General features: G+C 52.2%; 1 protein-coding gene across 10 annotated transcripts in view; it reads left to right on the plus strand.

Moving 5' to 3' along the window:
• Positions 1 to 13755, plus strand: part of PCBP3 (poly(rC) binding protein 3) — a 48398-nt gene extending 34643 nt beyond the window's left edge. For 8 of the 10 annotated variants that reach the window (XM_086466264.1, XM_086466265.1, XM_086466266.1 and 5 more), the window contains 3 exons: positions 649 to 701; positions 3663 to 3832; positions 5590 to 5626. In XM_086466264.1, coding sequence (XP_086322390.1) covers positions 649 to 701; positions 3663 to 3832; positions 5590 to 5626 — 260 coding nt within the window. Of the gene's footprint in view, positions 1 to 648; positions 702 to 3662; positions 3833 to 5589; positions 5627 to 13709 lie in introns of those variants that run through there. The other 2 variants (XM_086466262.1, XM_086466263.1) reach the window with 1 other exon arrangement.
• The last annotated feature ends 370 nt before the right edge of the window (positions 13756 to 14125 follow it).

The raw sequence follows: 14125 nt of genomic DNA on the forward strand, positions 1-14125 counted from the left end.
TCAGTCCCGGGTCCAGCTAGTGTGCATGTCTTAGCAGTCTGGCTTAAATTCAGCATGCAAGTTTGTGGGGCTGTAACTTTCAAAGTGCTTTGCAGGCTGCCCTGCACTAGCGCTGCCAGATCCCCTGGGGAAACTGTTTTTGGGGCACCAAGCTGCTGTCGTAACCAAGTGGCTCTGTGCTGCTCTGTCCAGAGAGGGCTGCAGGGTGCGTGTACAGCCCTCCCGCTGGCAGGCTGTCTGTCTCCAGGGTTGGGTCTCCCAGCCAGCAGGCTGTCTGCTGCTGTGTGGAGGAGGGCTTCGTGGGAAGGTGCTTTTCCCACCTCCCTCTGGTGATGCTGCAACTTTGCACTATAATGCACCCTCCTCCGAAGCCATTCCCAGTGGGAGGATGGAGGATGGGAAGCAAGACACTCATGGGGTAGCGCCTGCGAGGTCAGCTCAAGGGATGCATGGGAAGGTGGCACCCAGCTCCAGCAGTGTCAAGTAGCAACCGTCTTCCTCCTCCCTGTACCAGAGTGTGTGATCCCCTTCCTCTCCCAGTCCCGGAGCAGGACGCAGCCTTTGCAGTGTTGACCGTTGCAGGAAAGCAGTGGAGCTCCACCTCTCTGCCTCTGCAAGCTATAACCATTTTCCCTTGCATATGCCCAGGTTTGGATGCCAGTCCCCCGGCCAGTACTCATGAACTCACCATTCCCAATGATGTAAGTAAATCCAAGTGCTTCCTTGGCATGTGTGTGTGTGTTTATACACATATATATATGTGTGTGTGTATATATATATACATTAAAAAATAGCTGCAGGCATATGACTTCATTAAATATGTTTAGAGATGCCCGTTCACCAGGTTCATCCATGCCATGTACAGTCTGTTGGGGATCAGCCTGCAGCATGAAGCACCCATTGGACTTTACCCTGTTGGTAGCTTTCCTAGGTACAATCCTTCTTAATGCTCCTTTTCCCATTCCAAGTGAACTCAGTGCTCATGAAACATGCCCAGTTGACAGCACTGGGAAGGGGAGATTGCTCCCAAGCCAGCCCTGATTAAACCATAATTGCTTAATCTAGCACTGGCTCAAATGTAGTTACTGGGGGGTTGGAGAGGAGGTAAGCAAATAGTGTTTCTGATGCCACAAAGTGCCACACAAGCGTCGGAAGGACGATGCATCTCACCTTAGTACTGGTGGCAGGCAGCTTGTGGGTCTTATAGATGGAGGCATTGTGGGAAAGTGGATGTTGGACTGGGATATTCACTGGGAGGAGGCTGGAGTCACGCTGGGCACTGAGTGGTGCTTGGAGGATGTTTGAGGATGCTCAGGTGGGAGGAGGTGGGATGCAGAGCCCAACACAGCCGGCACCTGGATCCAAGGATCTCACTTGCTTCTGGACTGGACCACTGATTTCCATGGGTTGATAACCAGCAGGTGCTCAAATCAGGATCAGGACAAGCAGGGGGATGACTTCCAGTCTCTGTCCCCATCTCCATCACCTACAAGCACCTTCAGCCCGTCCTCATCAGGAGTTTCTGGATTGGGTCTGGCAGCTGTTGCTACTTCCTGCTGCTCACCAACACACAGCAGCACCAGGGAAGGGTGGCGAGCCTCTGCTTCTCTGGGACACTTGTGAGGCCTCCTTCCACCCATCAGATGTGGCTGGGAAACAGCTTCTGAGCGTCTGCTGGCTGAAACTCTCTGACATGTTTCACTCCCCAGGGGCAACTGCTGCAGGAGGGCTCTGCGAGGAAGTCCATGGGAGACGGCAGCAGGTATGATCCCACGTCTGCTTCTGTCCATCCAGCAAGGAGTCCCCTGTGGGAGGCTGCGAGGAGCTCTGCAAGCCCTCCTGAGGTTGCAACAGCCATGTCTGTCAAGTATGGGGAGACCTTGGCCCTGGCAGCAATGAGGGCATCTTCAGGAATATCAAGCGACCCTCTGCAAAGGGGCCTTTCGTCCCCTTTAACATGCCAAAGGACCTGCCATGGGACCTGGGAGCACTCAGAGCATTCACTCACTAAAAGCCTGGCTCTCATCTGACCTGCACACCATTAAATGTCATCACTTGCATCTTTCTGCCTGCTGAAAAATGCTTAGCTCTGGGTCCTATTGCTTTGAAGGCTCTTAAATTCCTACTGCCACCTTCCCAGGAAGCAGAGGACGGGTTTGGGTTTCTTAAAGCAAAGGGTCTACAGTGGTGGTGTAGAAGATCAGCTTGTGGTTGCATTGCACTGCAGAGAAAGGAGAGTTAAAGGAAAGCTGATGTTGAAATTCATCTTGTCACTCCTCTGACTGTCAGGAGAAACTTCAATGCTGTGCAGAGACTCTTGGATGTTGCTGAACATCTATCCAAATAGATTTGTCTCCTCATGTCTCCCCAGCAGGTTCCCAGCTGCAATGGATGTTCATTTTCTAAAGCATCTCTGAGTAATTTCTGCGCTGTGAAGACCAGGATGGGTGGCTCTTGGGCTGAACATCACACTGCAGCCTCTGAAATAGTTGATACCTTTCCAGCACTGCTGTGCAGTGTATATTCAGGTCCATATGGGACAACTAAGGTAGCCCCATGATCTGACAAAAAGACCAGTGGACATTTGGAGGAGTAGTTGTCTCCACTTCTACAGTGACAGAAATCCAGCAGCTGCCAAGATGAATGTCCCACATATAAATTCCCAGGTGCAACCTTGGAAAAAAGCTCAAATGCTGATGGCCAAGAAAGGCATGCAGGAACACATCATGCCTGTGTTGGTAAAGGTGGACATCTCAGTACATGTTACCAAGCTGCAGAGCTGCTTGAGGGAACCATAGTTTGATGCACAAATGAGCAAGAGCAAAGATGAAGACTGTTGAGGAAATTCAAGCCATTGAGGACCATTGAGGAAATTCAAGGAGCAGTCAGTTGTGGAAATTTAAGCCTCCAGCTGGCTCTAACTTTTTTGCAAGAGTGTGAAAGGCATGTTTTTAAGTAGGATTCTCTTCTGCTGGTGCCACAGCCAGGTGGTGCTCTGCTGTCAATGGTGTGCATGCCGGCAAGCCCTTGCATTGCACCAAAAGAGCTGAAGGGGGTAACAGAGGCAGCGAGGGTGTTCCAGCAGGGTAGAAGTGTGGGATGGGGCAAGAAATGTGAAGCTATCAATGGTGTGTGGCTGCACCAGCTGATGAGGGAGCTCTTGGGCTTCAGCTGTCACCGGGGGAGGTGGCGGGCTTGTTTTCTTCTAGTAGCGTGTCCTGTCCAACCACCTTCAGGCCTGTGATTGGCAAGGGGATAAGTGCGGCGCACAGTCTGAAACATGGCTTATTCCCATCCTTGCAAAACATTGACTAATTATTAGGCCATGAAAATCATTGTTACTGAAATGAGCCCAGTATAACACCTTGCCCTTCTTGAAGCCCTCCGAGATGCTGGGCATCGTGTGCGGATAGCTGAAATTTGCCCCCCAAGGAGCAGAGCAGGGCAGGCTGCTGGACGTGTCCTGGGAGGACTGTGATCACATGCAGGTGGGATTCACCCCAGGTCTGTCCCTCTCCTGTTTTCATGAGCATTAAGGTCACTCACGCCTCAGGGCAGAGTGAGGAAGGCTTCTGGCCCATGCCATGCAGTTGTGCTCGCGTCCCACTGGTGACTGCCAGAGCTGCCGCTTCTCAGACGTTCCCTCCGTGCTTTTTTTCTAGCTAATAGGCTGCATAATCGGACGCCAAGGGACCAAAATCAATGAAATTCGGCAGATGTCGGGAGCGCAGATCAAAATCGCCAACGCCACGGAAGGTTCATCGGAGCGCCAAATTACCATCACAGGAACCCCTGCAAACATCAGCCTCGCGCAGTACCTCATCAACGCCAGGTGAGACGCTCCCCGCTGACCTCCGCCACCTCCTGCCACGACCAAACACGTCCTGCCAGCATGGTGGGAGCAGCACTCACTCCCGGCACTGCAGGCCAGGAGGGGCTTCCTGAGGCTGGCTGGGACAGATGGTGGCTTGCTGAGACCTCTGAGCAGGGGACCAGACGTCACCAGCAGGACCTCTTCCCCCAGCTGGCACTTTGGCTAGGGACTGGGAGCTGCTTCGCTGCTGGCAAAGCAGCCACGGGTTGCGCCGGTCGCCTGCCCACCCACCACCCTCGCTCAAGAATTTTGCTCATGGGTGGGCAAAATCACCGCTGTCTTTCCCTGCGGATGAGGCAGGGGACAGGGACGGGGATGGAGCTCAGCTGGTGGTGGGGAGGCATCACTTGGGACCTGCTCGCTGGGATCCCAGCATCGCTTACTGCCACCTCAGAGCCTTTTCCACGTGCTTCCAGGCCTCCCAAAGGCTTTCCTCCATCCAGTGAAAATAACCAGTCCAATAAACTCAAGACTTGGGAACGGCCTGATTGCTTCCTTTTCATGCTATAAAGCTTGGCACAGCAGGACTTTGCAGGGGCTAAGAGTTCCCAATGCTGCCTCCAGCCAGGGGGCAATGCTGCCTGTGCCATGGAGGACTGGGGGTCTGGCAAGGGATTGCAAAGGGAGCATACAGGGAAGGCATAGCTGGAGAGGGGTTGGGGACCAGTAATGTGCTGATGGTGAGCTGTGTCCAGGGCGCTCACACGGTCCTGTTTGCCTGCGTCTACAGACTCGTGGATGGGGAGCTTAAAGGGAGACAGGGCCTTTCACTGTCTTCATGCCTGCCTGGCACAGCTGTGCAAGCCGAGGCCATCCGCCCTTCCATGCCCTCTGCCACGGACAGAGTTGGTGCTGTGCCAACCCACCACCAGCCCAGGACACACGTGGCTGTGGGAGGCTGCTGGCAGGGTCCCGAGGATGGGGGGCTGTTGGCGGTGACTCTGATGTTTGTTGGGGTGTGGGCTGGGAGCACCGGTGAGGTCTGTACGTGCTTTCTCCTCCTTGCACCCAACCCACCTCAGCCCCGACCTGTAACAGACCTCCACCATCCCATCCTGCCTTGCTGTCCCGCTGCCCACACCCATGGCACCTCTCCAGCTGCTCCAGAGAGGGACAGGGCCAGCCCCACCCCTGTGGGCATGGCCGAGTGGCTTTCCCCACAGCTCCTTGCCAATCCCCCCCACCTCTTGAGACAAGAGAAAGAAAAGAAAAATGAGCAGCTCTTCCTTACTGGGAAGGGCTGGCTGAGCTACAGCCTGTGCTGTGGCGGAGGCAGAGATGACCTGGCAGGGGGCAGGATGGGGCATAACTCAGCTTCTCCCATAGTTTCAAAAACCAGAGCAAAACAAAGAAGCCAGAGGAGCTGCAACAGCTGCCTGACCTCCATGGGAGGGATGCTGATAGAAGTGAAGCTGTGTGCTGGGTTGTCTCCTGCCAGCTGCCGTGACACAGTGCCAGGGATGGGCATTACCTGGCAGCAGTGAGGTAGCTGGTCATTGAGCTGGCTCTATGCTGCAGCTCCCCGTGCCCTCCACGGGGACCCCCAAGCCCCATGCGCTCAAGTCACCCAGTGATGCTCTGCCCTCCCGTCTGAGTGGAGCATAGGCAAGAGGAGGAGCGCTGCCCTGCAGGGTCTTAGTTTTCTTTTCTGCTCTGGTTATTAAGTGCTTGTTTTTGTCTCCCCCTACCCCTCTCTCTGCCCCTGTCTATTCTAGGCTGACGTCTGAGGTCACTGGAATGGGCGCACTCTAATTTCCACCCACCATCCTCCACTCTGCACCACCCGACCCTCTCCAGCCACCGGCACTCCACCCAGCCTGTACTGCCTGTACATTTACTGTCTTCCCTTTGCCTCCACAGATACTCTTTTCTTTACTAATGAATATATATATATATATAAATACACATGCATATGCACACACTAGAACATTTCTTTAAGAGCTCCTTACTGTGCTCCTGAGGCTGCTCCCGAACTCTTTGGTTATGGTCCTTGTTTTCAGCGTGCGGTGTTATTACTTCATCTGCTTTTCGGGGGGCGGGGAGGGTTTTTTTTTCCCACTGGCAAGACTTCAGAAGATGACGGGTTCTCTAGTGTCAGTCTAGCTTAGCTACTTACATGTTTGAGTTGACGTTGGCGGTACTTGCTGTAGCCTATGGATGTGTGACGCCACCCAGAGCTGTGTGTGTGCTTCAGAGTACTTACTTTTCTCACGCTTCTTCCTTTGATGCTCCCTCTTTGTTCTCTTTGCTTGTCCTGGCTCACCTTTGTGATCTCACATCCCTGCCCTCAGGGTAAGGCATAGTTTTCACCCCATGTTATTTGGGAAGCAAAATGTGCGGAAGCCAAGCCAATGTGCACGCATAGGTTCACCCGCAGACTTCTCTCTTTGCAACAGGGCAGGGTCCAGACAAGCCATTTTTCATACTAAATGAAGGGAATCACACACACACACACACAAATGGTTCTCTTTTTTAACTAATGAGCAACTGGAAGTGGGAAGAATTCAGCTGTATGGGATTCACACCTCCAGGGGCCTTTGAAAGCACTCTTTTGACAATCCCCATGAGTAAAACCTTTGGACGATAGCTCAGGAAGCTCTGTGAGCTGGCTGTGTTTGTCGTTGTTTGTGTTCAATAAATGTCTGTGCAGCTCTGCTACCGATGGGCTCCGACTGTTCTTCTCCTGGATTGCCCTGCCATCTGCAGCCCCATCCTTCCTTCTGCATCCTTCTGCACCTTTTTAGCTGCTTGGAGGGAAAGTAGGGGTTGTCTACAAACCCTTCGTCATTATTATTATTATTATTATTATTATTGTTGTTGTTGTTGTTGTTGTTGTTGTTGTTGTTATTACCATCATCATCATATTTTATTTTATTTAGAGAATGTCCCCATGAGCAATGCACTTCCTGAGTGATTCTAGGCTTTATTTTTTTAAAAGAGAGGGTACTTGGCTTGCATAATGCTTTGGTTTTCTCTAAGAATAATTTACAAGTTACTGTATGACAACCAACATCTCTCACTCCCCCTTTGTCTGGACGGATCTGCCATGTCTGTGCCCCACACCCTTCCCCAAGATCCTCTATGCCCAGCCCTGTCTTCTGCTTCCAGGCTTTACATCTCTCTCCTACCTCTCAAACGGGGAAACAAATATATTTTCCATCTGTTAATTGCCTACTATGCAAAACGTATGGTACACATTTTTCCCGTATTGCAAATGATGAGATCGTGATGCACCATGTCACCAGGCAGCTAAAGCAGCCACACAATACATTTTTGCACCATACCACATGGGAAATAAATTGTTTTGCCAGGTGAGCTTCAAGACTTCACATCCTTTCACTCTTCCTCTTCCAGTGCCAGCAGGCACCGCTGGCAGCTCTCCCTCCCTTCTTCTGCTGGGATGCTGGACCACTTCTCCTGTTGCCAGTGCTGACTGCTCAGCACTCACACGGGGCTGTGGTAGGGACCCTGGGTGCTGCCACTGCATCAATGGAGCCAGGATTATGGGCTCCAGCCCCAGCACAGGGGCTAATGCACCTGCCCAATGGCTGGCAGGGATGATAGCATGGCTCAGAGAGGGTGAAAGGAGTGAGTTTACTTGAGCAAGACAGGATGTGCCTGCTATCTGTGTGCATCAGACAGCATCACCACCTCCCCTTAGATGTCCATTCCCCCAGCCCAGGAGCCCACTGCTGGCAAAGCTCCAGAAAGGTGGAGGTGGCTGCCAGCCCCTGCCGCTGAGCATCAACAATTCACTCAGCCTAGGTGTTGTAAAACCCATGCATGCCCAGCTCTCTGGAGCATTTCAAGCCTCTGCATTTAATGGTGCTTCTAGCTCCTTCATAAGATGCTTTGCTGCCCATTCCCAACTTCTTGCTGTGCTCTCCCTGGCAGTTTGGATTCAGATGTGCCTTTCAAGTGGTCCAGTAGGCAAACTTGCTCAAGAGCATCCCCTTATTCCACATCCAGGGGAGTGCAGGTGCTTTGGGCAGTGCTATGGGGGCTCAGGTGGAGCCAGTAGCCTCCCAGCAGCAGCCCCTCTTTGTATTTGTGCAGATGCTGGAGGAGGGAAGGAGCCCAGGCACCATATGTTGCCTGCCCCAAGTTGCCAACTGGCCAGAGGAAGCACAGAGCCACCTGCCAAGGTGGTAAGTCAGCCATGGGCAACTGGCACTCCTCATCCTCTCCTGTTCCTCACTCTGGTCTAGTATTTTTCCTGTTGAAAGAACAACATATCTGTGTGTGAGACCCAGCATGTAAATAACCACCCCATCAGCATGTCAGAGCCACCCTGGTGGCCTGGGTGGTGAGACGGGCCAAGTGCCAGCCAGCAAAAGCTCCACATCTCACTGCCACCACCCTCCAAGCAAAGTGATGGCAGCCCAAGGCCTGGGTTGACGCCCCCCTTGAAGAGGGATGGTGCACAGAGGGACCCAGCCCATCTCACTGTGGCTTGGCTGTCCCATGGGGCTGTAGGACAAGCTGGAGCATAAGCAGATCTTGTAGGTGATGGAGGCACATGGAAAGCAACCAAGATGCATGGCAGGAGCAGCCTACCTCTTCTTGTGCTGCTTTCTTGGCACACTGGAACATTTGAAAGCTCTGGCACACAGGGCACAGTGAGAAATCAGCAGCAGGATCATGTTGACCAAGACTGAGAAATCCATCACAAGCCAATGTGTTTGTGGGATTTGTACATCTGTTGGGCGCTTATGGCCTGAGGAAGGTGGGGGACCTTAATAGTGTACTAATTGCAATGAATGTGGAAATGGCTTTGCATGGGCATCTACAGTTTCTGCAGATTGCGGCTGCCCTGAATTCCTTTGCTCTGTGTGTGCTGTGCTCCCCACACTATTCCCCACCTCCACTGAGACAGTACTGCCCAAACTAGCAAATGCCAGATTGGGTCTGCCAGATGCAACTGAGCTCAGAGGCTACTAGAGGGCAGGAACAGACTGCAGCAATACCTCTACACCCATCCCTATGTCAGTGAGCCTGCAGATAACATCCCCCTCTGGGTACCATCCCCATTCCAGCCCACTGCGATATGTTTGTCACACAGCAAGACTGTGCCTGCCAGTAAAGCCACTGCAGGAATTGATGATGAAGGAGGGGTAGTCAGATACAAGCATCACTCTGGCATCAGGCGGGTATCTGAGATGTCGTGTCAATCCACGAGCTGCAGCAAGGACTTGGGTTCGTGGGAGCGATCTGGGGAACGGTGCCCAGGGCTGCAGGGGAGCAAGTCCCAGCAGTAGCAGCCACCTTACAGGAGCGCCGCATCCTTGCAGCCTCAGCTCTGTGTGGAGCCGCAGGGGAGTCCCACAAATCTTCTAGATAACAAAGCTACGGTGCTCAGGATGTGGTTTTTAAGGACGGTTGCTGAAATGTGTCATCCTGGAGGTCAGAGCACAGGGGTGGGTTTTGCCTTCTTCCCGTGGCATTTCAGGTGGCTTTGTCTGAATAATGTCTGCTTGCTTGATCATTAAATCTTGAGGTATTTCCAAGGGACTTGAGGAGGCTCAGGAATCCCCTCCTCAGCAGAAGGAGAGATATAGCCCAGCCCACTGCCTCTCCCTCCTGTGCATTTAGGTTTTAGAGGATGCAGGAAGGAGCTGAGCCCTTCACTGTAGGGCTGGAGAGAGGAGAGCCTGCGGAAAGCATTGGGTGGCATCCTGCAGGAGAGGGTGCAGGGAAAGATATGGTTGTGCTGGCGTGGCCAAGGCATCCCTCCTTCTGACATTACCCTGAGCCTTTGATTTTGCAGTTCTCTTAGTGGTTGATTTATTTTCCAAAGGGAAAAAAAAAAAAAAAAAAAAGAAAAGAAACTCCAGTGTTATGTGGGAATGTAGCATCTTATCCATCATCATCTGGGCTTCAGCAAGGCCTGGAGAAAAAAGGTGTTTAAACAATCACAGCATCTCCTGGGAACACGTTGATGACGACAATGATAACAACAAAATCACAAGGAATGTGTCCAACTCAGCTTTGATTTCCTTGGTACAGCTCAAAAGGAGATTCTCTGGGTTTTTTTTTTTTTTTTTGAAGGAACCTCGATATTTTGCTTTTACTTGTGATATGTCTTGGTTTTGCATTTTATATGAACTTAAAATGCTCCATTGATGCATCCACAGACATGTCACTGGGAAAAATATATATGCATCTCTAATATTAGAGTGAATACTCCATACAACGTGAACATACCAGTTAATCAACAGAATAGCTTTAGTGCATTACTTTTCTCTCTCAAAGCAATGCATTTTATCCAGACAGAATAATTCAACATTTCTGGAAGTAACCAACTGGGTATTAGTCAGTCAAACTCTTTGGGAAGGTGTCATTTTGTGGGGAATTGTTACTTTGGCAGGAAAGTATTGGTCTGATGCCTCCCCCTGCCCCTGGAGTGTGGTGGCTCTGCATCAGAGAGGGTCCAGCTGAGGTCCTCTCTCAGACCCTTGGGCCTCAGCTGAAGGTCTCCACTCCCCCTCACATCCTTCCCAGGTCATGCTCCCAAAACTAAGTGTTTGGAGTGTTGTTATGTGCGTCTTTTCAAAAGACTCTCGTTGCAAATCTAGTACATAATGGGGTTGAAAAAAATAGATTGTTTCCCCTAAGGGAAAGTGACTCCACCAGGAAGAGTATTTAAATTTAATACTCTCTTTTGGTTGGAATTCAGGGGTTTTTTTATGTATTCATGCTAGTCACTTTTAATTATGCTAATGTCAAGCTTATGGTCCATTAGCAAGGGTAATTTCACCCCTCCAGTGCCAGCAGAGGTAGGGTTTCTGGGGGATCGCTGTGTGCTGTGGGAGGGATGAATCCTTAATCTCATATTCTCCTTGGCCGCAGGGGTGATAGGATGGAGCAGGCTCGGCGCAAACCCTTTCTGACACCTTTCTCATGCTGTTTGCAGAAGATGATTGCCCAGCAACCCATCTCCACTAACCCTGGCTGGCTGCAGTCTCCACCCCCGGGAGGGGACGTACGCCGGTCCCCGGCCCTGGGCTCCCCCAGGCTGGTCACTAGGTGTCCCCCTTGACCAGTTTTTTGCATGCATCTTGCTCTAGCCAGCGCGTGGGCAGCATTTGGACTTCGGGTGCTCCAATCCTCTGCTCCATCCACTTGCAGAAGACATGCCACGCTGCTGGACGTGAGAAGGGAGTGGGTATTTGTGTCACTCTCGCCGGTGACCAGTGATGACATCCACCTGGCAGGTAGCCGGCACTGTGTCCCACTTCAGGAAGGGTCCCATCAGTGCTGGGACCTTCATGGAGACACCCAAGCCCATCTGGGCAAGCATGCATGGCTAGCAGCTCCCTTGACTGTGGGTGTCCCCACACTCTCCAGTTATACTGGTTGCACCAAGGGACAAAGTCAGCGGCACAAGCCCCTGCCTTGTGCTGGCCCAAGCCCATTCGGTCTTCCTGACCTGGCGTTTTGCAATAGAAGTGTAAGGTTTTGCTGGAGAGGTGCCAAGGGTCTCCAGCCCTCGCTGTCCCTGTGGAGGTTGGCTTGCGCAGGTGGGGAGTGCAGTGCCTTGGCTTATGGAAGGAACATCTGCAGCTGGCATGAGCATGAAGCTCAGGGTGGAATGACCTGCAGAAATGTCACAGTCTCAGTGCAATTCTCCTTGATGGGTATCACAGCGAGTTGGGCCTCTGCTGAGAGGGTTATTTTTGCTTTCCCTTCAAAAAAAAATGTAACTGCGGATCTTAATCTGCTGTGCTATGCATCGAGCCCCAGGCCTCCATCCAAAGGGTAACGTGGCAGTGACTTTTAGGAAGTACTGAATGTACCAGATGTACAACTCCTTCAACTCCAGATGTGCAACCCCTCCCCCCACTGCGCCTCAGCACAGTGTCCTGCAAAGAGGAACAAGAGACACCAGATCGCTCAGAAAGCATCCCACAGACTAAATCTAGCCAAGTGAAAAAACAGACTGGCTCTGGATTCCCACACCCATGTTTAGGCAGTTTAACCGCAGCGATGTATCTTCCCAGAAACAATGCTCGCACTGGCTCCACACATGGGGAACGAAACCAGTTAGGAAATGAGTGAGAAAAAATGGAGCGGCAGGAGGAGGCTTCGTTGCTGAGCCCCATGCTGTACTGTGGCCTGTTGCTGATTTAAAACACACGTGCTGTTTCTAGAAGGAACTGCTTTGAACCTAAAAGGGAAAGCCAGGATGTGCATGAGGACTTGAGTATTTGAAACACTCCTGGAGCGCTGTATTCTGGTTCCCTGTGGGCAGCATATCAGCAGCATTATTTATTCCTGGAGGAAAGCCTGTGTCTAAGAGCATCTGCATCTGGACAAAAAAGGGGACAAGTGCTGCTTGGCTCTGGAGCCTTTCTGGGTTTTGATGCTTCAGGTGAGACTCTGGAGCACAGAATGCTGCAGGGAAGAGCAGGCACAGCGGCACAGCAGCGGCAGGCCAACAGCCAGCTGGCAGCATGGCCAAGCACAAAGAGTTCAGGGAGAGTAGACTGGAGGGATCGAGCAGCACTGCTCCTGAATTCAGGTTTGCGTGCATGGCTTAAGGTCGAACCGCAATGGAAATCCAACAGGATTTCCTAGTGCAAAAGAGAGCAAGATAGCTTCATGACGTGTTCACTCAAAAGCTCTCATTTAGTGGTGTGGGCTTTTTTTTCGTGGGGTCCTTCAGGGAAGAGCTCCCACCCAGACATTGCAATGACATAACCTGAAGCTACTGCTGCAGCCAGTGCTGTGGTTTTCCCAAGGGATGTTGCTGTGTGTTACTCAGCACGCAGCCGCGCTCCCAAATCTCTTACAGAGGCACTGCAGAGGAACAGTGTGCTGCTTCTCACTGGCTATAAAAGGCCAGTTAAAGATGCAAACCTGACTCCCCAGAGAAACCTCTATCTCTGTGTTTAAAATGGATTTTAGGTTGCATACTAATATATCGTTTCTTGCCTCAAGTAGATTTCCCCTGCAAACATTTCAGGTTGAAACGCAACAGTCTCAAAATGCACAGGATGGCACAGTGCATCTTTAAATGCAGCAATGCTCAGGGGGGTGGTTTACTGAAAAAATTATTTGCTTATGTGCATGTGTACCTGGGATGCAAGATTCAGCCTGTGATGCTCATCCCCTCTGTGCTGGGGCAGCCTGGGGCTGGGGGACCGTGGCTCCTTGTCGGCCTGAACATGGGCACAGTGTGGTTTTTTTTTCCCTTAGTGTGATGCCAAGCACAAAACCTATTCACAGGCTTTCTGCTGTTCATAGGCAGAGGTCAGGCAGGGATGTGTGCCCTTCCCCAGTGCTCCCCTCCCAGCTGCTGGCTCCTGCCCATCACCCCCAGCCCCTCGATTCAGTTGCCCTTGCCTATTACCCCCAAACCTCGCTGCCTGGGCTGATGGGAGCCAACAGCACCAGCTCTCCTCAGTCACCACTCTCGAGGCATTTTCCGTGCTCAAAGCCTGTGGCCTCAATACATTGGGACAGCTCCTCTGGAGCTTCCAAAAAGCCGCTCTCAGCACCTAGTGAGAGCCCACTAGGCAAACCACAGCATGCTCGGTGATCTCCTTGGCTCTCGTGGCAGCCCAGGGTGCTCATGTAGGATGTGTTTGGGCGTGAGCTCCAGCAGCAAAGGGAGGTTTGTGTTGGTGTAACAGAGCTCAGCCTGGGCACGGCTCACCCAGGCTTGGCCTTTGGTGTGTGGGTGATTTCAGCATCACACTGGAGAGTTGCTCAGGGCGTTGTGCGGGGCCACGTGTCCACAGAGCCCAAGGCATGGCTGGGGCTGGGAGGGGGAGGCACCGGTGTTGGAGCCTTGGCTGAGCCCTGACCATATCCCTTCATTCACCCCCCCCAGCTCTCCAGACCCTGATCCTCACGGGAGGAACACCTTCACTGCCTGACTGGAGCACCGCAGCCACCACGGGGCCAATAGCTGATGCTTGAGTCCTACCTGAAGACACCACCAGATTCCCACGAGCTTCTCCCTCTCCTCTGTGGCACCCTTCGGGCTGGCTGCCCAAAGCCCCCTGCACATGGCTGCACAGACCCCACTCCCTCAGCTGTGGTACGGGGCAGCAGCGGGACTGGGGAACTTGAGCAGCAGCTCACAGGAGGACAGCATCTTGCAGCCAGCGTGCAGCAGTACCTGCTTCTGCAAGCAAGCATTTCCCCATTGCCCCTCTCTGCTCTTCTTTATTACCCCTCACTCCTGTGCTGCTTTGCAATGTATTTTGTGGCTTATTTGTGTAAATGCAATAAAGCTTTTGTTGC

This window comes from Leptosomus discolor, chromosome 5, assembly GCF_034619465.1.
Source record: "Leptosomus discolor isolate bLepDis1 chromosome 5, bLepDis1.hap2, whole genome shotgun sequence".
NCBI classification, from domain to species: Eukaryota; Metazoa; Chordata; class Aves; order Leptosomiformes; family Leptosomidae; genus Leptosomus; species Leptosomus discolor.